The sequence below is a fragment of the Lutra lutra genome, chromosome 9 (assembly GCF_902655055.1).
Source record: "Lutra lutra chromosome 9, mLutLut1.2, whole genome shotgun sequence".
Taxonomy (NCBI): Eukaryota; Metazoa; Chordata; class Mammalia; order Carnivora; family Mustelidae; genus Lutra; species Lutra lutra.
In genome coordinates, this window is record NC_062286.1 from 112,864,203 (window position 1) to 112,890,194 (window position 25,992).

General features: G+C 45.3%; 1 protein-coding gene across 1 annotated transcript; it reads left to right on the forward strand.

The window, feature by feature from the left end:
• The first annotated feature begins 2,839 nt into the window (after positions 1–2,839).
• Positions 2,840–4,325, forward strand: LOC125109751 (hsc70-interacting protein-like). The gene has a single exon (XM_047746911.1). It carries the CDS (start codon positions 2,926–2,928, stop codon positions 4,033–4,035), a length of 1,110 nt encoding a protein of 369 aa, XP_047602867.1. The 5' UTR covers positions 2,840–2,925; the 3' UTR covers positions 4,036–4,325.
• The last annotated feature ends 21,667 nt before the right edge of the window (positions 4,326–25,992 follow it).

A 25,992-nucleotide genomic window follows, 5' to 3' on the forward strand; every position in this document is an offset into this window, starting at 1 on the left:
GGGCCCCCTCTGATTGCAGTTTCCCAGTTGGTCAAGGGTATTTGTTGTTCTCCGGCTGGTAGCTCTTCTCTCCCAGCCCCCTCCCTGCATTTATGGCTGGGCTTCTGGGGGTGGGGGTGATGTTCTAGACCCACTGGCTTCCTTCTAACTCTCCTCCTTTCTCTCAATGTGGAGCCTTCTGGTTACTCTAAAGAAGCACTCCACTAAAGCACATCAATTAAAGAAGTGAATCTGAAGATCAAACAAGCTGTGATGAAGCAGCTTCCATTTCACTTCCAGTTGTCCCAGAGCAATATTTTGGTCCATACACTGTACAGTGAGGCCAGTCTGCTGATCATGCAAATATTTGGATACTGTGGTGACAGCAAATTGCTATAAAAGTTTCTAAATGATTCCTCTCCATATCTGTACTTACTTCATCATGGGCCACAATTAAACAGCTCAAGGGCCAGCAGAGGTCAGAGGCCACATTGAGGAACCTGGTATGAAGGCTGTCACCTCCTCCTCTATTCTTTTAAATCTGGTAAAGACCTCCAAAACTAAAAATTCATAGAACGTGGGGCACCTGGGTGGCTCAGTTAGTTCAGGGTCTGACTCTTGGATTGGGCTCAAGTCGTGAGCTTAGGGTCGTGGGCTGGAACCCTGTGTCAGGCTTGGGGCTCAGCGTGAAGTCAGCTTGTGCCTCTCCCTCTGCTCCTCCCCCCACTCACAAACTCACTCTCCCTCTTTCTCTCCCAAATAAATAAAGTCTTTAAAAAAATTCCAAGAACATGACTTCCCTTTCCTGTGCATTCTGCTGTGTCACCCCTTCCCAAAGCCAGTGGGCACAGAGTACCCTAGCTGCTTGCCAGGCTGGAGAGAAGTGGTCATGAGATCATAGAAAATAGTGGAAATGAAAATTGCATCAGTTCACACAGCCAGTTTCCCTCTTGCTGCAGAAATGAGAAGTTATAAGATTGGGTTGTTGTTTTTAATGAGGAAAGTGGAAAATTAATCATAATTTGGAAGTAAACAGATTACAAACTATAGAACGGTTTTATTAAGGAAGTTCAGTAGTGAACTTCCTTGATGAAACAGTTACAAAGAAGGTCAAGATCAAGAGCCCTTCTGCTGGGCTAGAATAACTATTAGAAAACAATACAGCAAGGGTGTCATTTACAATGACTATGAAACTAAATATTTGGAGGACAAATGAGTAGGAAGTTACTGAATATACTTGGAAAACATCACAAGACCTTACTGAGATACTTAGACTTTATTAGTAGTAACTTCCATATTGTGAAGAGGTGTCAGTTTGTCTCCAATGCAATCCCTGTCTAATCAAAGTCACACAGGGGCTAAGAGGATTTCAAGTGATTCTCAATTCAGTCTAGAAATTAAAGGATGACAATAACCAGGAAAAAAGTGTCAAAGGAGAACTCTGAAGTACTTATCTTCTTTGATATTCAGTAGCATTACAAAGCTATGGACATTAGAACAGTAACTATGCCCAGGCATCAAAGGGGGAATCAGTGGAGCAGAAAGATGATTCAAAAAGAGGCCTGAGGATCAATAAACATTTAGTATGTGGTAAGTGGACAATGAAAAGAGAGAAAGGATGGATTATTTAATAAATAAATAAAATAAATTATTATTATTTAATAAATCAGTTGTTAGAACAACTGGTTAACAAATCTGCCCAATTCTCCTGGGCCTGTTTGGATTAGAGTTCCTCCTCCCTTAGGGCTGGGTGTCATCATGTGATTGGCCCTGGTCAATGAAATGTGAGTTGGAGTGATAGGTGTCACTTCTTTTGGTGGGGAGGGGCAGAGGGACATGGAGAGAATCTTTTTTTTTTTTTTTTAAGATTTTTATTTATTTATTTGACAGACAGAGATCACAAGTAGGCAGAGAGGCAGGCAGAGAGAGCGGAAGAAGCAAGCTCCCTGCTGAGCAGAGAGCCTGATGTGGGGCTCGATCCCAGGACCCTGAGATCATGACCTGAGCCGAAGGCAAAGGCTTTAAACTACTGAGCCACCCAGGCGCCCCACATGGAGAGAATCTTAAGCAGGCTTCACACCCATCGTGAGCCCAGTGGGATACAATGGGCTCCATCTCACAAGATGGGTGTCACTTCTGAGAAGAAGCTTTTAGGGCCATTACACAATTTCCCATGTTTTCACTCACCCTCTGCCTCAGTCTGGGAGTGAGGATGACTCACGGCAGAGGCCCCAGCTGACCCATGATGAACACCTAGAGTGAGAGGGAAACAAACCTTTGCTGTTTTAAGCCACTGGATCTGGGGGTTTCTGTTACACAGCTACCCTGACTGGTACAACTGCTGTCTCCTACATCACAGCTCTCTGAGGAAAAGCAATTCACACCAATATATTAGAATTACAAACCATCCATGTTTTCTGGAAGTATCTGCGCTTTCAGAGGGAGTGTTGGAGAAAAGGCATAGGCTATCCATAAGAGTAAAGTACTGTGTGTAGGACCAGCTACGTAATCTGTGGGCCCCAGTGCAAAATGAAAATACAGACCAGTTGAGGGGCACCTGGCTGGATCAGTCGGTAGAGCCTGACTCTTGATCTCAGGGTTGTGAGTTCGACCCCCACGCTGAGTGTGGAGATTACTTAAAAATAAAATCTTTAAAAAAATATATATGGGGGCACCTGGGTGGCTCAGTGGGTTAAGCCGCTGCCTTCAGCTCAGGTCATGATCTCAGGGTCCTGGGATCAAGTCCTGCATCGGGCTCTCTGCTCAGCAGGAAGCCTGCTTCCCCCTCTCTCTCTGCCTGCCTCTCTGCCTACTTGTGATCTCTCTGTCAAATAAATAAATAAAATCTTTAAAGCCCCTTCCACACGATCACGCTGAGTTAGTACCCGCGCCTGGAATCGGGTCGCAACCTCAGCCGCGCCTGCCGCCTGCGACTGCCTCCGGACCATGGACCCCCGCAAAGTGAGCGAGCTTCGGGCTTTCGTGAAAATGTGTAAGCAGGATCCGAGCGTTCTGCACACCGAGGAAATGCGTTTCCTGCGGGAGTGGGTGGAGAGCATGGGGGGTAAAATACCACCTGCCACTCATAAAACTAAATCAGAAGACAGTATCAAGGAAGAAAAACCAGATAGTAAGAAGGCAGAGGAAAACATAAAGACAGATGAACCATCAAGTGAGGAGAGTGATCTAGAAATTGACAATGAAGGTGTGATTGAACCAGATACCGATGCCCCTCAAGAAATGGGAGATGAAAATGTAGAGATAACCGAGGAAATGATGGATCAGGCAAATGATAAAAAAGTGGCTGCCATTGATGCCCTAAATGATGGTGAACTACAGAAAGCCATTGACTTGTTCACAGATGCCATCAAACTAAATCCTCGCTTGGCCATTCTGTATGCCAAGAGAGCCAGTGTCTTCATCAAATTACAGAAGCCAAATGCTGCCATTCGAGACTGTGACAGAGCTATTGAAATAAATCCTGATTCAGCTCAGCCTTATAAGTGGCGTGGGAAAGCACATAGACTTCTGGGCCATTGGGAAGAAGCAGCACATGATCTTGCCCTTGCTTGTAAACTGGATTATGATGAAGATGCTAGTGCAATGCTGAAAGAAGTTCAACCGAGGGCCCAGAAAATTGCTGAACATCGGAGAAAATATGAGCGAAAACGTGAAGAGCGAGAGATCAAAGAAAGAATAGAAAGGGTTAAGAAGGCTCGGGAAGAACATGAGAGAGCCCAGAGGGAGGAAGACGCCAGACGACAATCAGGAGCTCAGTATGGCTCTTTCCCAGGTGGCTTTCCTGGGGGAATGCCTGGTAATTTTCCTGGAGGAATGCCTGGAATGGCAGGGGGGATGCCTGGAATGGCGGGAATGCCTGGGCTCAATGAAACTCTTAGTGATCCGGAAGTTCTTGTAGCCATGCGGGATCCAGAAGTTATGGTGGCCTTCCAGGATGTGGCCCAGAACCCAGCGAATATGTCAAAATATCAGAGCAACCCAAAGGTTATGAGTTTCATCAGTAAATTGTCAGCCAAATTTGGAGGTCAAGCATAATGCCCTTATGACAAATAAAGCCCTTGCTGAAGGAAAAGCAACTTCGATCACCTAATGGATGTCGCAATAATACAAACCAGTGTACCTCCGACCTTCTCATGAAGAAAGCTGGGGTGCTGTGAAGAGAATCCCTACCCCTCTGCTCCCCATGCAACTGAAACATTCTACAATTGTTGCCATTAGGGTATTCATTCAGATAATGTTTTCCTACTAGGAACTACAAACTTTAAACACTTTTTAAACCTTAAAAATATTTAAAAACATATTAAAAGGGTATGTTAGTCCCTACATTTTTCCTTTACTAATCATTTCAGTTTTTTTCCTTTGGATTAATTGGGCAAGGAAGATATTTCAGTGTGGAAGATTCATTGCTCAATTATAACGAGTGAAATAAAGGTTTATTAGTGGGAGGCAAATAATACATTAAAATAGATGAAGTTTGAGTTGGAAAAAAAAATATATATATATACAGGTCCCTTATTTAAAAACTATTAAAAATGGTCAAGATGTGATAGCAGAGCATTAAAGCATGCATGGGGCCCTTCTGAGCATGAGTCTCTCTGTGACTACACGCAAACACAGATCACACACCCACTGAAGCTTGCCACCACCCCCCACCGTATATAACTGACATGTCTGCATCCTCCCTTTCCTCCCGCTGCAATTTCCTCCCTGCTCTGCCTCACATGACACGTTCACCAAGCACAAAGGTGGACCTTTGCGGTTTGTTTTTGAAGTCTTCACTCAAATGTCGCCTTCTCAGTGATGCTAACCATCCCCCTTGTTCCTTATCCTGACTGATTTTTCTCCTTCATACTTACCACCATCCATTGTGGAATACATTTGCTCATTTGTATGATTAACGTGTATCTCCTTTACTAGAATGTAACCCATGAGGGCCCAGATTTTTGTCTGTTTTGGTCACTACTGAATCCTCAACACCTAGGACAGTACATGTCATACAGTGACCATTCAGTAAATATTTGTTGATGGAGTATATGAATGAAAGAATATCAATAAGAGAATATGGAACAGGCATCCACACACTGGTGGGTCCATTCATTCAACAGTATTTAATGGTTGTCCCTTAAATCACTGCATCATGTTAACTTCTGGGGATGTGATGACAAACCACAGTGTTGCCTGTCCAGTGATGGAGTTGGGCGCTTGACCTGTTGCTGGAAATCCTGATCATCATTATGAAATGTACACTTATGGGACATCCTGAGGCTGGGCCCCATAGGGAAATACTTTTTTTTTTTTTTAATCAATTTTACCATGGGGCGCCTGGGTGGCTCAGTTGGTGGGGCGACCGACTTTTTATTTTGGCTCAGGTCATGATCTCCCAGGTCGTGGGATGGAGCCCTGTGCTGGGCTCCCTGCTCAGGTGGGGAGTCTGCTTGAAGATTCTCTCCCTCTGCCACTCCCCCTGCTCGTGCACATGCATGCACTCTCTCTCAAATAAATAAATAAATCTTTAGAAATAATAAAAAATTAAAAAAATAAAAATCCATTTTATCAAGATATAACTTACATGCCATAAGACACACTTATTTGAACTGCCCAGCTTGCAGCACTTAGGTAAATATATAAGCTCACATTCTGCTTGCTTTTTTTTTATTGTGGTAAAAAAAAAATACCTAACATTAAATTTACCATCTTAATTATTTTTAAGTGTCTGGTTTGATAGTATGAAATAAATTCATATTTTGTGACCCACCATTCATCTTGTAAAACTGAAACTCCATTAAATACCATTTCCCCCCTTCCTGCAGGGGAAAAGTTTCTTTTTACTTCACCCTTAAAAATGGAGCATTCAGGGGCACCTGGGTGGTTCAGTGGGTTAAAGCCTCTGCCTTCGGCTCAGGTCATGATCCCAGGGTTCTGGGATCAAGCCCTGCATCGGGCTCTCTGCTTAGCAAGGAGCCTGCTTCCCTTCCTCTCTCTGCCTGCCTCTCTGTCTACTTGTGATCTCTCTCTCTGTGTCAAATAAATAAATTTTTAAAAAATGGAGCATTCAGAATGTATAAGGAACTTCTTAAAATAGTCTCAAAATAGGGCTACTTCCAGAAAAAGTCAAGGAATCATTAAGGTGCAAATAAGGATTCTTAAGGGTGCAAATAAAAGAAAAACAGTCTGACTCAAATTGGCTAAATAGTAAAAGGGAATTTGGAGACTCCAGTAATAAAACATTCTTCTACCCAGAGCTTAAATGATGTGACCTGCCCTCGCTTCTCTCTTTGCCTCTCAGCTCTGTCCCTGGGGGCTGTGTCCTCTCCCAGACAGAGGACAGCGCCACCAGCCCACCGTCTCTTTCTGGACCTTCCTGGCAGCCCAGGCAGATGCCTCCCCGGGTCCCCACTGGATCAGCTCAGGTTTCCTGCCCACAGTGGAACTGATCTCTATAACCAGAGCAACGAAGTCTGTTGATTATCTTAAGCCAGTTGGGGTCCATGTGGGAGCTCAGGTAGGGGGTTGATCCCCCAAAGCTGCATGCCTGACAATGGGAGAGCAACAATTTAACCAAGGAAAATTGGGTGCAGGTGATAAAGGGGGAACAGATGCTGGGGCAACATTGTGATGTTATCACTGATATGCATTTTATATAATTAGATCAGTCGATCAGTACTCAGAGAGTCCCATAACAAAGTAGCATCCTGATGAACCTCTGGGGGTGTGCATCAGGTTGTCCCCAAATCAAGGGTTCAGGTGTAAGTGATTTATGAAGATGGTGCTCCCAGGAGAAACCTGTAAGGGACTGGGGTAGAAGGAGCAAGACGGGGAAGGGGAGGAGGCCCAGCAAGGAAGCCATTGGGGTGATGATTCAGCCTCAGCCTGATCCCTCCAGAACTGAGTATCAAATCACACCCCCAGGGGTGCCCGGGTGGCTTAGTCAGCTATGCATCTGCCTTCGGCTCAGGTCATGACCCCAGGGACCTGGAATCGAATCCCAAGTTGGGCTCCCTGCTCAGCCAGGAGCCTGCCTCTCTCTCTCCCTCTGCCTCTCTCCCCTGCTCACACTCTCTCTCTCTCTGTCTCAAATGAATAAAAAAATCTTAAAAAAATAAAATTACACCCCCAGGAAAAGGAACTGGGCTGTCATCATAATTTCACCCCAGTCTTTAGCTACTTGGCCTTGGCAAAGGAGGATCTTAAAACTCTCAGATCTTGTCCCATCCTGCAAGCAGTCAAGGAGGCTGTGATGCCCAAGGTGGCCTTCTGCAGCTTGCTGGCGGAGGCCCCTCACCGCAAAGCTGGTGCGATCTGGATGCACAGAGCCAATCAGAGGTGGGCCTTCCGGAGAGCCCACTGCGGAGCGGCTGTGACCAGGATCTGCTATGGAAGCTGATGCCAGATGGGCAGCCCCAGCGGGACTGAGAGTAGGGCTTCCGCAAGCTTAGCACCTAGAGGGGAGTCACCTCGGAGAGCGCCGCACAGAGCAGTAAGCTTCAGGTGGGGCCAAGGCACACCCCAGTACGGGACTGGGAGAATGTGGCTATAGAAGGAGTGGTGTTGCATACAAAGTGTGGTGTTGAATGGGCCAATCCAAAAGTGAGGATACCCTTCTCCAGAGTCTCCCATGGCAGGGTATCGGCTCCCACCACCCAAGCCTCAGATGGGCCTCGGCTTCCCCAGCTCCGAGTTGGCAGCCTGCTTGCCCAGAGTTTGCGAGCTGCTCTGCACCCAGACCCCAGGACTCTGGGGCCCTGAGACCCCAGACCTTCTGCTTGGATTAGGCTCCATCTCTGTCCCTCAGTAGCGCCTCGATAAAACCCTGGAGCCTATGGGCCGAGCCACTGAGGTCCAGGCCCCGGGAAGGAAACACAGAGGACCTCCAGGCAGGCTCTGTCTGGGCTCAGCCTCTGCAAAGCCCTTACTACCAGCACAGGGTCCAGATCCTGGGGCAGCCCTCTCCCCCGTGTTCAGCCCGTGGGCGCTTCCCATTCTCCCCCATGCCTGTGACTTTTGTGGGAAGCCTGTCCTGGAATTCTGGAGTTGTTCCGTAGGCATAGGATCTTGCCTTTCCCAGAGCAGCCCTTAATCACTGAGTGAGAGTACGGGGAGGCGGCAAGCCCAGTTCTCTCGCCAGGAGGCACGACAACCTTAGCATAGAATCAACACTCCCGGCGCTTCCCGAGGGACCAGATGAGGCTCATACTTCACCTGGATCGCCGCCCTACCTCAGCTTCCTCCTTCTGCCCGCCTCCTACTTTTCCCACTCCCTTCCTGTCACCCCTACAAACCCTTCAATATCCTCAATATCTTCTAGTGCACACGGGAAGCCTCATTTCAGTCTCTTTCTGGGGAATCTGACTTAAGTCCCCTCTGGAAGCTGGAGCGCGATCTTTGAGAAGCTCCAAGCTCAAGTTCTTACAGCCTCATGACCTGCAAAGGAAAAAACTCTTCCCTGTCAGCTCTGAAGAGAAAAATCCCAGAGAGAGTTCTGCTTGGCGGACATGGGTCATGTGTCCATCCCTGCAATCATCACCATGGACGGGAAAATGGGGTCCTACAAACTCCCCAACAACTACACAGTGAGAAAATGAGAAAGTGGGGCACCTGAGGGGCTCAGTCGGTGGAGCTGCTGCTGACTCTTGAATTCAGCTCAGGTCATGGTCTTGGGTTGTGGGATGGAGCCCCGCGTCAGGCTCCACACTTGGCATGGAGTCTGCTTGAGATTCTCTTTCTCTGTCTCCCTCTGTCCCTCCCCCCTGCTCTCTCTCTCTCTAACAAATACGTAAAGTCTTTTTTTTTTTAATTTTTTAATTTTTTACTTTTTTTAAAGATTTTATTTATTTGTCAGAGAGAGAGAGAGAGAGTGCAAGCACAGGCAGACAGAGTGGCAGGCAGAGGCAGAGGGAGAAGCAGGCTCCCCACCAAGCAAGGAGCCCGATGTGGGACTTGATCCCAGGACGCTAGGATCATGACCTGAGCCGAAGGCAGCCGCTTAACCAACCGAGCCACCCAGGCACCCCAAGTCTTTTTTTTTTTTTAAGATTTTTATTTATTTATTTGACAGAGATCACAAGTAGGCAGAGAGGCAGGGAGAGAGAGAGGAAGAAGTAGGCTCCCTGCTGAGCAGAGAGCCTGATGTGGGGCTCGATCCCAGGACCCTGGGATCATGACCTGAGCCGAAGGCAGAGGCTTTAACCCACTGAGCCACCCAGGCGCCCCCCAAATACATAAAGTCTTAAAAAAAAAAAAAAGGTGAGGAAGCATTTCCTAAGTGACAGAGCTACTGTTCCAGTCAAACAAAACAATAAATGGTGATTGCATTTGTTTTAGTTTTTTTTTTAAGATTTTTTTTTTTGACAGTCAGAGATCACAAGTAGGCAGAGAGGCAAGCAGAGACAGAGGGGGAAGGAGGCTCCCTGCTGAGCAGAGAGCCCAATGCAGAGCTTGATCCCAGGACCCTGGGATCACTACCTGAGCTGAAGGCAGAGGCTTTAACCCACTGAGCCACTCAGGCGCCCATGGTGACTGCATTTGTAAGAATATAGGTCTGCGGGGGCACCTGGGTGGCCCAGTTGGTTAACTGTCTGACTTTTGATTTTGGCTCAGCTCTTGATCTCAGGGTCCTGGGATTGAGCTCTGCATTGGGCTTCACCACATCGGGGAGTCTGCTTGGGATTCTCCCTCTCGCTCTGCCCGCTCCCCCCATCACCACCCTCCACCTAAAAAAAAATAATAAGTTTGGTTGCATTTGACAGTGATCAAAAATAATACCACCTCACACAAGGTAGAAATGATGTTTTCTCTGACATAAAGGTACAAGGCGGTATAGCATCTCAGCTCAGTGATGTTGCCAGAAGCTTTGGCTCCTTCTGTCTTCTTGCTCTGCCCTTCCTGCTCTGTGTTGCTTTTAACTGCACTATTCAGTATGGCTCCCTACCCCCCTGCATTGCAATCACTATGGTGGAGGTAAGAGGAAAGAAGAGGGGAGAGCATATTCCTTTTTCCTATAAACTTTTCTCTCATGTTCCATGGACCAGTACCTAATCATGTGGCCACATCCAGCCGCGAGTGAGGCTGGGCAGAGTCCATTTTATTTTTGACAGCCATGTGCCCAGCTAAAAAATTATTATACTGCAAGAAAGGGAAAAGAAACTTTGGGAGATAACAGGTCTTCCAAGACTCCCTTCAAATACTATATTTATGGGCATTTGGAAAAAAGGAACTGAGATTTCAAAAAAATGGTGGGCAGGCCAGCGTGAAAAAGCAAAAATTTAAAGTAATGTGTCTGGATGGCTCAGTTGGTTAAGAATCTGCCTTCGGCTCTGGTCATGATCCCAGGGTCCTGGGATCGAGTCCCACATGGGCTCCCTGCTCAGTGGGGGGCCTTCTTCTCCCTCTACCCCCTCACCCCACTCAGGCTCTCTCTCTGTCTCGCTCTTTCTCAAATAAATAAATAAAATATCCCCCCCCAATAAAGTAGTGCCTCTCAGTCATATTCTACAAAACCTTTTTTCCCAAGGGTTACTGAGAGGGGTGGCAGGAAATTGAGGTTCCACAATCAGATGCATTTGGGACATGCTGTGCTAAATTCAAGGTATGTTAGGAAGTTCTTTGGTTGTGTTTGTTTTGAATCGCAGGACTTCTCAGAACTGTAAATGTGTGCATGTACCTCTGACACGCCCACAGAGGACACCGATGGCATTCACACTCCCTGATACTTCTGGGAAGGAAGGGTGTTTTCAGGGACTAGGCTTATGGGGCACCTGGGTGGCTCAGTCAGTTAAGCATTTGACTTTGGCTTAGGTCATGATCCTGAGGTCCTGGGATTGAGCCCTACTTGAGCCCTACATTGAGCTCCCTGCTCAGTGGGGAGTCTGCTTATCCCTCTCCTCTCCCTCTCCCCCAGCTTGTGCTGTCTCTGTCTTAAATAAATAAATAAGTAAAATCTTTTTTTTTAAGTTTATTTATTCAAGTTATCTCTGTGCCCCATGTGGGGCTCGAACTCATCACCCCCAAAATCAAGAGTCACGTGCTCCAGCAACTGAGTCAGCCAGGCGCCCCTGTAATGAGTTATTTTTAAATTCTAATTCTTAAAAATAAAAATACTAATAATAAATTCTAATTCTTTTAATAACATGACATCAGTAATGTTGTGTAATAATATAAACAAGAATCACTTAGACTTGGTTTAAAATTTTATTAGTTTCCTTGCTCACCACTATTTCTTTTATATAACATTTTTTTTCTTCGTTTTTAATTGTGGGAAGGTACCTATAACATAAAACTTGCCGTCTTAAGCATTTTTCAGTATGAAGTTCAACGGTATTAAGGACATTCTGGTTGGACTCCATCCTCACCAGCCATCTCCAGAGCTCTTCTCACGTTGTTCAACCGAAACCACACCCACTGAGCACTAGCTCCCTGTGCCCCTCCCCCCAGCCCCGGCACCCACCTCTCTGCCTTCGGGCTCTGGTCATTCAGCTTCTCCATGTACCTCATATGAGAAGACTCAGACAATATCAGTCTTTCTGTGGCTGGCTAATTGCACTTAGCATAACGTCCTCCAAGTTTATCCTGTTGTCACAGTTGTCAGAACTTCCTTCCTTTCTAAGTCTGCATAATATACATTGCCCACCCATATGCACACACATGTACACACACCACTCATTTTGTTCATCCATTTACAACTCTTTCTTAAGCTCTCTCTCCTTTTTTTTTTTTTTTAGTATTTATTTGAGAGAGCATAGGCGCAGGTTGCAGTGGATGGGGTGAGGGGGAGAGGAGAAGGAGAGGGAGAGAATCCCAAGCAGACTCCATGCTGAGTGCAAAGCCCAACACAAGGCTGGATCCCCAGACCCTAAGATCACAACGTGAACCAAATCCAAGAGTCAGGAACTTAACCGACAAAGCCACCTAGCCACCTCAAGCTTTCTTTTTTTAAATAAATTTGGGGTGTCTGGGTGGCTCAGTCAGTTAAGCGGCTGCCTTCGGCTCAGGTCATGATCCCAGGGTCCTGGGATCAGACCCCGAATCGGGAGCCTGCTTTTCCCTCTCCCTCTGCCTATTTGTGTTGTCTCTCCAGCTCTAATAAAAAAATAAAATCTTTTAAATAAATAAATAAATTTATCTGCTGAACTAGCAGCAGACAAATACATTACTTAAAAATATAATTAATATTTAAATGATATATAATAATTATAATTTATATTAATACTTAAATGATAATATATATTGCTTTAGATTTTAATATTACTTAACATTATTTTTTTTTAAGATTTTATTTATTTATTTGACAGAGAGAGATCACAAGTAGACAGAAAGGCAGGCAGAGAGAGAGAGAGAGAGGGAAGCAGGCTCCCTGCTGAGCAGAGAGCCCGATGTGGGACTCTATCCCAGGACCCTGAGATCATGACCTGAGCCGAAGGCAGCGGCTTAACCCACTGAGCCACCCAGGCGCCCATTACTTAACATTATTTTGGTAATTTCTCCTTATGCTGAAAATAACACTTCAAGTTATGTTTTCAAGTGGGGCATTTGGTCCATCTTGAACTGCCTACTTTATGCCTACAGTAGGCAGAATGCTAAAGATGGGATTCTTTCCACACCACATTCTCATCCCCTAGTTAGTCAAACACTAACCTAGGCAACTTTGTCAAGGGATTCTGCAACTGTAATGGAAGTTCCCAGTCCATAGACGTTAACACACGGAGGTTCTCCAGATAGGTCTGATCTAATCACAATAAACCTTTCACAAAACAGCAGAAGAAGGCAGAAGAAAAAGCAATTCATAGCATGAGAATGGCTTGATATGTCATTCCCTGTTAGAAGTTTGCAAGAACCACACGAGAAGGGATGTGGGCCCCATTAAGGAACCAGGAGAGAGGCCCCCAGTCAATAACCAGGGAAGAACGGGACCCTCAGTCCTGCTACACGAAGGAACTGAATTTTGCCAACACCTAAAAGAGCCTGGAAGTGGATTCTGGCCCAATAGAGCCTCCAGAGAGGAATGTGTCCCTACCATAGTTTGATTTCCGCCTTATAACACCTGAGCAGAAGACGCAGCCAAGCCTGCTTGGATGAATGATCTGCAGAAGTGTAAGATAATAAATAGGTGTAGGTTTTTGGTTTTTTATTTTTATTTTTTTTTAGGGAAATGCTACCCCCAATGTGCGGCTCAAACCCACAACTCTGAGATCAAGAGTTACACTCTACCAACTGAGCCAGCCAGGCACCCCTCAACATGTGTAGGTGTAAGCTCCTAAGTTCATAATTTCTTTTTAAAGATTTACTTTATTTATCTGACAGAGAGAGAGAGAGAGAGAGAGAGAGATCACAAGTAGGCAGAGTGGCAGGCAGAGGGAAAGGGAGAAATAAGCTCTCTGCTGAGCAGGGAGCCCAACGTGAGGCTCAATCCCTGGACCCTGCGATCATGACCTGAGCCGAAGGCAGACGCTTAACCGACTGAGCCACCCAGCACCCCAAGTTCATGATAAGTTTTACACAGCACCAAACAACAAATACAATGCCTCTTCTAAACCATCTTAGTCCCCACACAGGGTTAGCAATCACGTTTGATGCTTCATCTTTCAAATCCTCCCTCAAAGGATGAAAAGTCGTTTACATGGGTCCATGTAATTATGGACCTATTTGTGGAATTTATTTGAAGGGTGCGCCACAGGCTGTGGAAGCAAAATGTGCATGTAAAGGGCCTCTGGGATCAGGAATACCCACAGAGACTCATGGTTGTCCTCCTGAAACAGCTGGTTTGCCAATGCGTAGTCATCAAAGCCCAACACTTTGAGAGAAAGAAAGAGGGTGAGGGATGTTATTGGCCATTTGGACCACGGGCATAGCTTTGAACTTTTTTCCAGGGTAGCCAGTTCCCTCTCCTCCCTGATGCTGTAAGCCCTCTATTGCCTCAACCCTAGATGGGAGATAAGTGAAGGTGTCCACTAGTCTGACAGCTTCCTACAAGCTGTTGTATACTTTTTCTCTATCTTAAGTCTTTAAAACAAAACAAAGCAACCCTTATTTTTGGGCAAATGACCCAAGTTCATTTTGGAAAAGCAGAATATATTAGATAAGCAGGAAGGGAAAATATCCATGAACAATCTCACCACACACAGATTATATATATATAATATGTATATATTATATATGTGTATACATATATACATATATAATATACATATACATATAATATACATATACATATATATAATATATATGTATTTACATATATTCACACATATATATAATATACATATTATATATATATATATATATATATATATATATATATATATATGTAACACCTCTTTGTATTTTTCTGGGTATCTCTTTCTCTAAATGCAAATATCGTTGTCTAGATTCATCTTGTTATATATATCACTGTAATTAAAAACCTAGATATCCTTGGGCACCTGGGTGTCTCAGTGGGTTAAGCCGCTGCCTTCGGCTCAGGTCATGATCTCAGGGTCCTGGGATCGAGTCCCGCATCGGGCTCTCTGCTCAGCAGGGAGCCTGCTTCTCTCTCTCTCTCTCTCTCTGCCTGCCTCTCCGTCTACTTGTGATCTCTCTCTGTCAAATAAATAAATAAAAAAATTTTAAAAAAAATCTTCAAAAAAAAAAAAAACCTAGATATCCTTGTATGTCTATTTATGTCCCCATCTTTCTCCAGCTCCACATCTCCCCATACTCACACCTGTTTCTGTCAGTTTATTTGTGACTGTTTATTTGAGAGTTTTTGTGACAGTTTATTTGAGAGAGAGAGTGGTGGGGAGGGGCAGAAGGAGAGGGAGAGAGAGAGAATCTTAAGCAGTCCCCACACCCAGCGTGAAGCCCGATGTGGGGCTGTCTCACCATCATGACCTGAGCCGAAATCAAGAGGTTGATGCTTAACCCACAGAGCCATCCAGGCGCCCCCGTCTGTGTATTCTTGACTTGCCGCAGCCCTGCGGTAAGCCACAGTGAGCCCAGTGACGCATATTTCCGGAGCCAAGACATTCACTAATGACTGGAGTCAAATACATTCCCACTTCCAAGTTTTCCTGTCATTTCTGGGGCATCTACGGATATGACCCTCTGACTTTTGAGTATTTCCTGACAACCACTCTGTTGCCATTCACACGGAAATGGGGCAATGCCAGCTCCCAGCAAACAAGGAAAAACAAACACACAAACAAACAAAACCCCCAGCATCTTCCAAGAAACCTGTTTCTTTTCCTCTGCCACACACCTGCTCCGGAGCAGACCCCACCACCAATCACAACAAACTAATAAAACCCGCCAGGTGATTTGCCCAGGGTGGGTAAAAATCCTCTCCTACAAATATTTGTTGAGTCTTCTCCCACTCAATAATTAAATCCTGCTTTTCCCTTACACCTGGATGACTGGAACCACTGTGGTGGAAGAGTGCCACCTGCCACCTGCCCCGACTCTTGGCTTGCCTGGGACAAGATGGCAGAACAGGGAGCCTGGGCTTCCACCCCAGGGAGAGTTCTGGGTATTAAGACAACTTCTTCGGGCTTCTCTTCCTTGGATTTCCTTCCTTCCCTGTATCACTTCCCCACTGCTTCCTGGAATCACTCCCAAACTACTTACACCCAAAATCTGCTTCTGTTAGAATCAAACTAAGACTAGCAGGAATATTAGCTTCTTCTGAGGTCAGTGGAGACACCTAGCAGCTGTAAGTGGGGGCTCAGATCTGTACTGGTTGGGAGCTGGGGACCCTGCAGGGGGCACGGAAATTGCAAACAAAGAAGTCAGTGCGGGGATGAGCACACTCGTGTCTACGAGATGACCCAGATCGGTGATGTTCTGTCTGAGTCCAGAAATGTTCCAGGTGTAAACTCTGTGAATCACAGGTGTGAGTAAGGTTCTTTGGGCATGTTTGGGGTTTTGACATTTTTTTGTTTTTAAAGAAATATCCTTGTCTCCGCTCCCCAGTCTTGTCCCCCTCCAGGATGGCCTTTAGAGCTCTAGGAGGACAGAGAAGCATTTCACATCCTCCTTCAGGAAAGGCAGTGTCCTTCAGGGAAAACTGACTCCACCCTGACAGGCTGGCAAAATGGCCCAAGGCCAGGACCCAGGACTTGGCTGGCCAATCCCAGCCCAGTCCAGGAGGCCTGCCAGTGTGGCAACGATGCGTCACCAACTGGGTGTGCTGGCCATGATTGGCTTGACCATGACTGGGCAAGGCTGTGAGGTTTCCCAGTCTGGGTCATTGTGGGTGTGTGGGCAGAGCAGAACTAGGGCTGAGGGCAGAGGCCAAAGCCAGGAAATTTTGTAGGTTCCTTCCATGGCATAGCAGTCCCTCTGCCCCTTACTCAGATCAACTTCTGTGGTCTTCTGTGAAGACCACTTCTCTGGTCTTCACACGGATGGGGGTTTTCAATGCAGCCCACCCCTCATGCTGGCTCTGCCCACCTCCAGTGCAACTCCAATCTGACCTATAGTTGTGGTAGCCGGCCTGTCAGGGCGTGACCTGCATCCCACACAACCAGTGAGTCACAACCTCTGTGGTCCAGTCTGTGGGCTGGTCACTTCCTGCCCTTTATGCCAGAACCCTGCTCTGAGCCCAGTCTTTACACAAGCCCTGACTTTAACCAGTTATTCCAGAAGCATCCCCACATAGGAATCTGGGAAGCTGGTGGTAGTAAGGGGACTCTGCTCTGACCTCCTGGCCATAGCCACTGCCTCTCTGCTGCCTACTTATCTCTAAGAGATTGTCAGAGCAGCTTTGCTGCCCATAACAAGGGCCACTGGAAAAAACAACAAACAGCTAAGGGAGGTGGACCATGGAAATCAAAGAAAGAGAATTCTCTGTTTCAGTCCCTCTTAAGAGTGCCTTCATCGCTCCTGACAACTGGTCAACCTGCATCTAAGCCTTTGATAGTCCCTTCCTAGAGACCTAGGTCATGCCATTCATGGACCATTCCAGTTTGTTAGGAAATTATTGCATATGAAGAAACCAAACCTGCTTCCTATGAAATTTTCCATCTTTTCGTATGTTTATTGGAAATTTTTATTTCATTCACAAAATTCATAGATTTGTCTAAATTTTCAAAGTTGTAGCTACAAAATTACACCTAATATTTTTGTCTGTTGAAATGTCTATGCTCTGTTGTTCTTATTACAAATGTTATCTTTTTATTATCCTTTTCTTTTTTTTTTTAAAGATTTTATTTATTTGTCAGAGAGAGAGAGAGAGAGAGCGCATGAGTGAGCACAGGCAGACAGAGTGGCAGGCAGAGGCAGAGGGAGAAGCAGGCTCCCCACAGAACAAGGAGCCCGATGCGGGACTCGATCCCAGGACGCTGGGATCATGACCTGAGCCGAAGGCAGCGGCTTAACCAACTGAGCCACCCAGGCGTCCCTTATTATCCTTTTCTTTCTTCAGTAACATTTTTCAGAAATGTCTATTTTATTGTGTGGGTTTTTTTTTTTTAAGATTTTATTTATCGGGGCGCCTGGGTGGCTCAGTGGGTTAAAGCCTCTGCCTTTGGCTCAGGTAATGATCCCAGTAGTGGTAATGGCGGTCCAGCTTTGCCAATATACTAAGAACCGCTGAACTATATACTTTAAACGTGAATACTAAGGTGTGTGAGTTGTATCACAATTTTAAAAAGTATGGGGCACCTGGGTGGCTCAGTGGGTTAAGCCTCTGCCTTCGGCTCAGGTCATGATCCCAGGGTCCTGGGATTGAGCCCCGCATCGGGCTCTCGGCTCAGCGAGGAGCCTGCTTCTTCCTCTCTCTCTGCCTGCCTCTCTGCCTACTTGTGATCTCTCTGTCAAGTAAATAAATAAATAATTTTTATTTATATTTTTTATATTATATTTTTTATTTATATTATATTTTTATTTATATTATATTTATATTTTTAAAAAATATATTTTATTTATCTGTGCATTGTCCCAAGTACTGCTTTGAACACATCTCCCAGATGTTGACATGTAGCTCTCTAATTGTTGTTTATTTCTGAATACTTTGAAAATTTTTAATTTTTTTAAAGATTTTATTTATCTGTCAGAGATAGAGAGAGAGCGCACAAGCAGGGGGAGTGACAGGCAGAGGGAGAAGCAGGCTCCCCACTGAACAGGAGCCCAATACAGGACTCGATCCCAGAACCCCATCATGACCTAAGCATAAGGCAGACACTCAATTGACTGAGCCACCCAGGCATCCCATTACTTTTTAATTTTTCTTTAATTTCCTTTTGAAACCAAGAATATTTGATAAGCTTTCATATGATTTTTTCAAGTTAACAAAATTTTGGTTAAATTTTTCTTGTTATTTTGTAATTCTACTGCCTACTTGTCAGAGGATACAACTTGTATGAATTTTCACTTATTTGTAATGCTCATCCATCTGTCTCTGGTCTGTTCTCTGGTCCCTCTCGAAGACATTTTAATTCCTCTTTCACAGGATGCTCCGAAAATTTGATAGCAGTTACTTAGCCAGCAGTTACTTAGCAGTCTCTGGGGAGGAAGGGGACTCATCCAGAGCATTGTCCATCTTCTGGGGACTTTTAAAGCTGTTCGGATGCCCTGCCCTCTGTCCCTCACCCCATCACTATCATCATGTGTTGAGACAGGAAAGGAAAATCTGCTTCCTCTTCAGTAGGAAAATCTGCTCTGAGTTAAACATTCACTGTAAGACAGTTGTGGCATGGCCCATCCTGTACTGAGGCTCATCTCTGGAGACATTTGAACCTTTCAGTGTCCCTCTTTAGCAAACCTCTGAAGTCAACATACTGCTCATCAGACTGTAGGGAGCTGTGCACTTCCTCTCTCCCCGAAAACATACTTCCCTTTATGTGTTTCAAAGCTAGCTTTGTCTTTTTCATAGACTGTAAACTAAGCCCCAAACCAGAGTTTCCCACACTGGGTTCCATGGAACACCAATTCTGTAGGTATTAATAGGTGATAGACAGAAAGGGTTCTGTTTGGGGACTGTTGATTTGAACAAAGATAACTGACTACTCTGTCATCTCAGATCCTCTGTATCTGCTGGTGTGTTAACTGACTTTATAAGAGGAGGGAAAAGCATGGCTGTGTTCCCCAAACTAATCTGGAATGGAACCCTTCTGTAGGACACGATGTTAATGCTCTAGAACAGGTACCATATTCCATGTTGCCCTATTCTTGAATAGACTCTTATGAAGCCTTTTGTCTTGGTCGAATTTTGTTCCGCCTAATGGTTAGAGTCAGTCCTTTACTTCAGCTTCCCAGTGTTGATTCTGTAATCCAGTTTTTCTTACTGTGGGCGGATCAGAGCATCCTGCCCTGTGTGCTCATGGCTGCACAGATAAGTGCTTGGAAAGGACCAAGGACGGAGCCTTGAAGTGTGCCTCTGGACTAGGGAGGACATACGTAGTTCATCCAATGATTCTGATTGGTAGGGAGCCAGAGGCTCCCTACCCCAGCACATCTTAGAGTTCCTCATGCAGGCGAACCACTCAGAATCTGAGTCGATGAATTTAAAGCGAGGTCTGAGATCTTGCATTCCCAACAAAAGCTACCAGGTGATGCCGAGGCTGCCAGACCCGGAACTACATTTTGAGTAGCAAGGTATCAGAGCACTGTGCTGAGAAAGAATCTGAGGCTGCATCTGCGCTCAGTGGGAAAAAGTGCCACGATCCACTAGTAATGTCTGCCGTGGGCAGAGGCGTGAACCGTGAATACAGGCTATCTCTGCCCTATAATCTCTATGTAGAAAATGATGTATTATTCAAGACTAGAGGGAGAAAAAGGTCATTCATACCATACAGTGTTATGTAAGCATGAAAATGAATATCTGTGTCTTCTAGATGGCATAAATTCTAAGACATGTTTAAGAAGGCAAGATTGGAGAATAAATTATATGCTATTCCTCCATTTGTGTAGAATAATCAGTAATCCTATACTCCGAGGATGCCAAGATTTGAGAAAGCTATAGAAAACGGATGTTGTTATACCACTGGTGGGAATATAAACAGGTATAGCCACTTTGGAATATTGGGTGGTGCTATTATCGGAATTGAAGACACGCACCCTCTCCCTCATGCTCTGCCTGCCACTCCGCTGCTTGTGCGTGCTTTCTCTCTCTCTGTCAAATAAATAAATAAAATCTTTTTGAAAATTCCAGTATAATTGACATTCAGTATTATATTAGTTTCAGGTGTACGATATAGTGATTCAACAATCTATACATTCTGGGGCGCCTGGGTGGCTCAGTGGGTTAAAGCCTGCTTCCTCCCCTCTCTCTCTCTGCCTACCTCTCTGCCTACTTGTGATCTCTCTCTCTCTCTGTCAAATAAATAAAATCTTTAAAAAAACAACAACAACAAACTATACATTCTTCAGTAGGCATCATGATAAGTGTACTCTTAATCCCCTTCACCTATCTCACCCATCCCCCGCCCCCCCCCCCCGCCCCCGCTCTGGTAACCACCAATTTGTTTTCTGTATTTAAGAGACTGTTTTTTTGCTTATCTCTTTTTATCTTTCTTTCTTGTTTTGTTTCTTAAATTCCGTATATAAGTGAAGTCATATGGTATTTGTCTTTCTCTGACTGAATTATTTCACTTAGTATTATAGCCTCTAGATCCATCCATGTTGCTGCAAATGACAAGACTTCATTCTTTATTTATGGCTAAGTAACATTCCACAGTATACATATGTATCATGTCTTCTTTATTCATTCATCTATGGATGGACATGGGTTGCTTCCATATTTTGGCTATTGTAAATAATGCTGCAATAAATAAGACTGCATAAATCTTTTTAAAAGATTTTTAATTACTTTTTTAGTATTTCTTTTATTTATTTGAGAGAGAGAGAGAACAAGCACACAGAGGGGGACAAGGAGAGGGAGAGGGAGAGAGAGAAACAGACTCCCCACTGAGCAGGGAGCCCGATGCAGGGTTCAATCCCAGGACCCTGGTATCACGGACCTGAGCTGAAGGCAGATACTTAGCCAACTGAACCTCCCAGGTGCCCCTATTTTTAATTTTTTAGGAAACCTCCATACTGTCTTCCACAGTGACTGCATCAGTTTGCATTCCTATCAGCAGTGCACAAGGGTTCCTTTTTCTCCACATCCTTGACGTAACTTGTTATTTCTTGTGTTTTTTATTTTAGCCATGTTGACAGATGTGAGGTAATATCTAATTAGGCTCTTTCTGCCCCTAAGCCACGTTCACTTCCATTCATCAGAAATTTAGTGAGTGAGGCACCTGGGTGGCTCAGTGGATTAAAACCTCTGCCTTTGGCTCAGGTCATGGTCCCGGGATTCCTGGGATCGAGCCCCGCATCAGGCTTTCTGATCAGCAGGAAGCCTGCTTCCTCCTCTCTCTCTGCCTGTCTCTCTGCCTATCTCTCTGCCTACTTGTGATCGCTGTCTGTCAAATAAATAAATAAAATCTTTAAAAAGAAGAAGAAGAAATTTAGTGAATTTAGTGAATACCTGTTATGTGTCAGGCCCTGTGTTAGGTTCTGAGAGTTCAAGGACAAAACACATTGCTTTCCCTCCTCCAAGAGTCATATTTTAGCAGGAGAAGCCCCACATACAATGAATAACAGAGCAGTGAAACAGAGGTTGCTGGTATGCCGTGATAATGGAAAGAGGGAGAACAGACAAGGATGGGGGCATAGAGAGGTGGTGGGTCCCTGGAACACTGCAAAATTTTTCCCAGGGAGGATGGAAGGGTAGGAAAAAGCATTCATTCCAGGCAGAGAGGGCAGGTGACGTGAATTAACACCCCATCTGCTGAGTCTGGGAACTGGAAAGGTGAGGAGGGGCCAGCTGGGAAGGGCCTTGAAGGCCATGAGAAGGAATATGGACTGTCTCCTGCAGGCAGAGATGGGTAAGTGAAGGAGGGTGGTATTAGGAGAAAGCTGGGTAGGTCTTTAAAAGTTTTAAGCCAGACCAAAGTTTATTGTAATAGTTTTACAAGAAGACACTTCGAAGAAAATGTGGAGAAAAAGAGGCAGGGAGCCTTGTTGTGAGCTATTGTCTAGGAAAGAGGTCATGATGACCAACTTAGGATTGTGGTTGTAGGAAGGAGTGGCCAGATTCAGGTCATAGATTCAGGTCACTAGTGTCAGTCACTTCCATTTTCCATTCTTAGATTCTAGGGTTAGAATTGGAATAATCCTAGAGAAGACCTAAGATAACACTGTCTTAAATCAGGTCCCCTAGAAGCAGAGCCTGATGCGGGGATTAAGGTATACACGACTAACTGGAGGAGTGCTCCCAAAAGAAGGGGAGTGAGGGAGGCAGAATGGTGCAGAGGGAGAAGCTGAGAAAGATGTGGTTTCATGTGGAATCTAGCCTTAGCGTGATCCCAAGACAGTTCCGTAGCATGGCTCCCTCCACTATGCTGGTCTCACCTTGAGCCAAGAGGACCAGCCTTTTATACAACTGGGTAAGAGTAACCACACAGGCATGGGGACCCTGGTTGGCCAAGACCAATTCTCTGGAGGAAGGGACAGTTGTAAGTCATTAACAAAAAATACTCAGAATGGCTGCCCCCATTTTCATCTTGCCCCAAAATTCATATGCCCAAGCACTAACCTCCAGGACCTCAGAATGTGACTATATTTGGAGAAAGGGCCTCTAAAGAGGTGATTATGTTAAAATGAGGCCATCAGGGGACCCTAGTCCAACAGGACTGGCGTCCTTATAAGAAGAGACTAGGACCCTCGGAGAGGGATATTCATGCACACAAAGAGGAGGCCATTGTGAAAGCACAGCGGGAAGGCCGCCATCAGCAAACCAAGGAGACAAGGCCTCAGAAGAAACCAATCCTGCTGACACCCTGATGTCAGACTTTCCAGCTTCCAGAGCTGTGTGAGAAGGCACATCTCTATCGCAGAAGCCCCCCCCCCCCCCGCCCCCACAGTCTGTGGTATTCTGTTATGGCTGCCCCAGCGAATTAAGAAGCTGATCAGCAGGATTTGGATGGTGCCAGCAACATTCACTATATCTTCATTTATGCTCTTCACCCAAACCCTCTCTCCTTTCCTTCCCCACCTCCCTTCCCCAAACAGTTCATTTAAATCTGTCTTCCCTCTCATTGTTAAGAACAACGGCCTCCATGGCAAGAACCAGCTGATTTCCTGGATGGGATATGGGCCACCTGCCCCAGACAGGTGTCAGCCAGCAATCTCCCTGAAGCTATTGTGACATCTCAGGTCGACGAAAAAGGGCAACCAAGGCCAAAGATTTATGGTCCTTCAGTTACAATGAGCAATCACAAATGTTGCTATATTTCATCCCTGAACCCGCCATCAATAGACAGGTCCAATGACTAAGGGCAATGTGTGTGATCCTGGCCAGTCTACAAAGAGCTAAAGAATTGTTCCCAGGATCTGTTATGAAGGGGAAACAGAGTTGGCTAAGCTTCCAGAGATGAGCCTTTAATTGATGTGACCATCAATAAGGTTAATATTTATTGATAACTAATTTTCCCTCCACCGCTGGATTTTTCCTGTGGCAACAGTTGATCTCATTTCCATGTAGCAATGGCAATTCTCAAATGTTGATCTCATTTCCATGTAGCAATGGCAATTCCTCGGCCTGCCAACTTGCTGAAACATTGAGTTCCCAAACAGCAGGCACCAAGTCTGGTAAATTTATCATTTAGGTCTTGGTAGGCGTGAGTAGAGTTTTGACTTTTTCTTGAGGTGAGATCAGGAGCCATTCTCCAATGGTACATTAGTTTGCTACAGTTACCACAACGAAGTGCCAGAGATGAGGGACCTTAAGCAACAAAAATGGATTTCCTCACAATTCTGGAGGTAGGAAGTCTGAGATCGAGGTGTGGGCAGATCAGTTTCTCCTGAGGCCTCTGTCCCTGGCTAGCAGACGGCTGTCTTCTCCCTGTGCTTCACATGGTCCTCCCTCTTTGTGTGTCTGTATCCACATTTCCTCTTTCCACCCCCAATGACTGCATTTTAACCTAATTACCTCTTTAATAGTCACATTCTGAGGATCTGGGGATTAGGGCTTCAATATAGGAACTTTGTTTTTTTCTAAAGATTTTATTTATTTATTTGACAGAGATCACAAGTAGGCAGAGAGGCAGGCAGAGAGGGCGGGGGGTGGGAGTGGGGAGAAGGAGGCTCCCCGCTGAGCAGAGAGCCCTATGCGGGGCTCGATCCCAGGACCCTGGGATCATGACCTGAGCTAAAGGCAGAGGCTTAAACCCACTGAGCCACCCAGGTGCCCCAATATAGGAACTTTGAAGGGACACATGTCAGTCCCTAACAGATGATTTTGAGCGGGAAGAGATGGTATCTGATTTTTTTAAGGACCCAGTATGGCTGTGGTGTGGCACACAGATGGCAGGAAAACAAGGGTGTCAGGAGGCCCTGGCAAATAATTCAGAGGACAGAAGCGGGTGTCTCAGCTAGCGGGGTTGCAGTGGATTTGGTGAGGAAGGATCAGACCCTGAATATGTTTTGAAGGTAAAGTGGAGAGGATATGCTGATGGCCTAGAGGGTGACACAAAGAGAAATCCATGAGAGTCTGTCCCAAGGCTGGTAGAGCACCTAAACACCTTCCACCTTGGTCTTTTTCAAATATATCAGAACTACCAGATGTCAGAACTACAAGATGATGATCAAAATACAGATTCCTGGGGGACGCCTGGGTGGTTCAGTCAGTTAAGCGTCTGCCTTTGGCTCAGGTTATAATCCCAGGGTCTTGGGATGGAGCCCCACTCACTGCTCAGCAGGGACCCTGCTTCTCCCTCTCTCTCTGCTGTTCCCCTTGCTTGTGCTCTCTCATACACTTTGTCAACTAAATAAATAAAATCTTTGAAAAGAAAAGAAAATGCAGTCCATATAGCAAGAAGTAGGAAATAAAAAAAAAAAAAAAAACATAAGAAAAAAACCTCAGGGCGCCTGGGTGGCTCAGTGGGTTAAGCCGCTGCCTTCAGCTCAGGTCATGATCTCAGGGTCCTGGGATAGAGTCCCACATCGGGCTCTCTGCTCGGCGGGGAGCCTGCTTCCCTCTCTCTCTCTCTGCCTGCCTCTCTGTCTACTTGTGATCTCTGTCTGTCAAATAAATAAATTAAAAAAAAAAAGAAAAAAGAAAAAAACCTCAATGCATAAATAAGATGAGTTACAGCAATTATAATAATAATATAAGCTGATTAAACTCTATTATTGAAAGATAACAATTTGCAGATTAGGACACAAAACCATAACTATATGCTGTTTATAAGCTACATCTATAATGAAGTAACAAAAAGGTAAAAATGGAAGAAAAGTAAAAATTACATCAGAGAAATACAAATAAAAAGAAAGAAAAGGGGCGCCTGGGTGGCTCAGTGGGTTAAGCCGCTGCCTTCAGCTCAGGTCATGATCTCAGGGTCCTGGGATCGAGTCCCGCATCGGGCTCTCTGCTCAGCAGGGAGCCTGCTTCCCTCTCTCTCTCTCTCTCTCTCTGCCTGCCTCTCTGTCTACTTGTGATCTCTCTCTGTCAAATAAACAAATAAAATCTTTAAAAAAAAAAAGAAAGAAAGAAAAGTAGTAAACGAGATTCAGTCAGGGAGGATTCAAGGTAGTTATAAGGTGACAAGGATAAAATTCAAAATTTTAGTTCTACGCATTAAAATATTGGAAATAAAAATTGTTCAGGGGCACCTAGGTGGCTCACTTGAGCGCCTAACTCTTGGTTTCCACTCAAGTCACAATCTCAGGGTGCTGAGGTTTAGTCCCGAGTAGGGCTCCTTGCTCAGTGCGGAGTCTGCTTGAGATTCCTTTCCCTCCTTTTTCCTCCCACTCTGCTTCTCTCCGTGCTCCCACTCTCTCTGTCTCTAAAATAAATAAAAGCTGGGCACCTGAGTGGCTCAGTGGGTTGAGCCTCTGCCTTCTGCTCCGGTCATGATCTCGGGGTCCTGGGATAGGCCCCGTGTGGGGCTCTCTGCTCAGCAGGGAGTCTGCTTTCCCCCTACCCCGCCTGCCTCTCTGCCTACTTGTGATCTCTGTCAAATAAATAAATAAAATCTT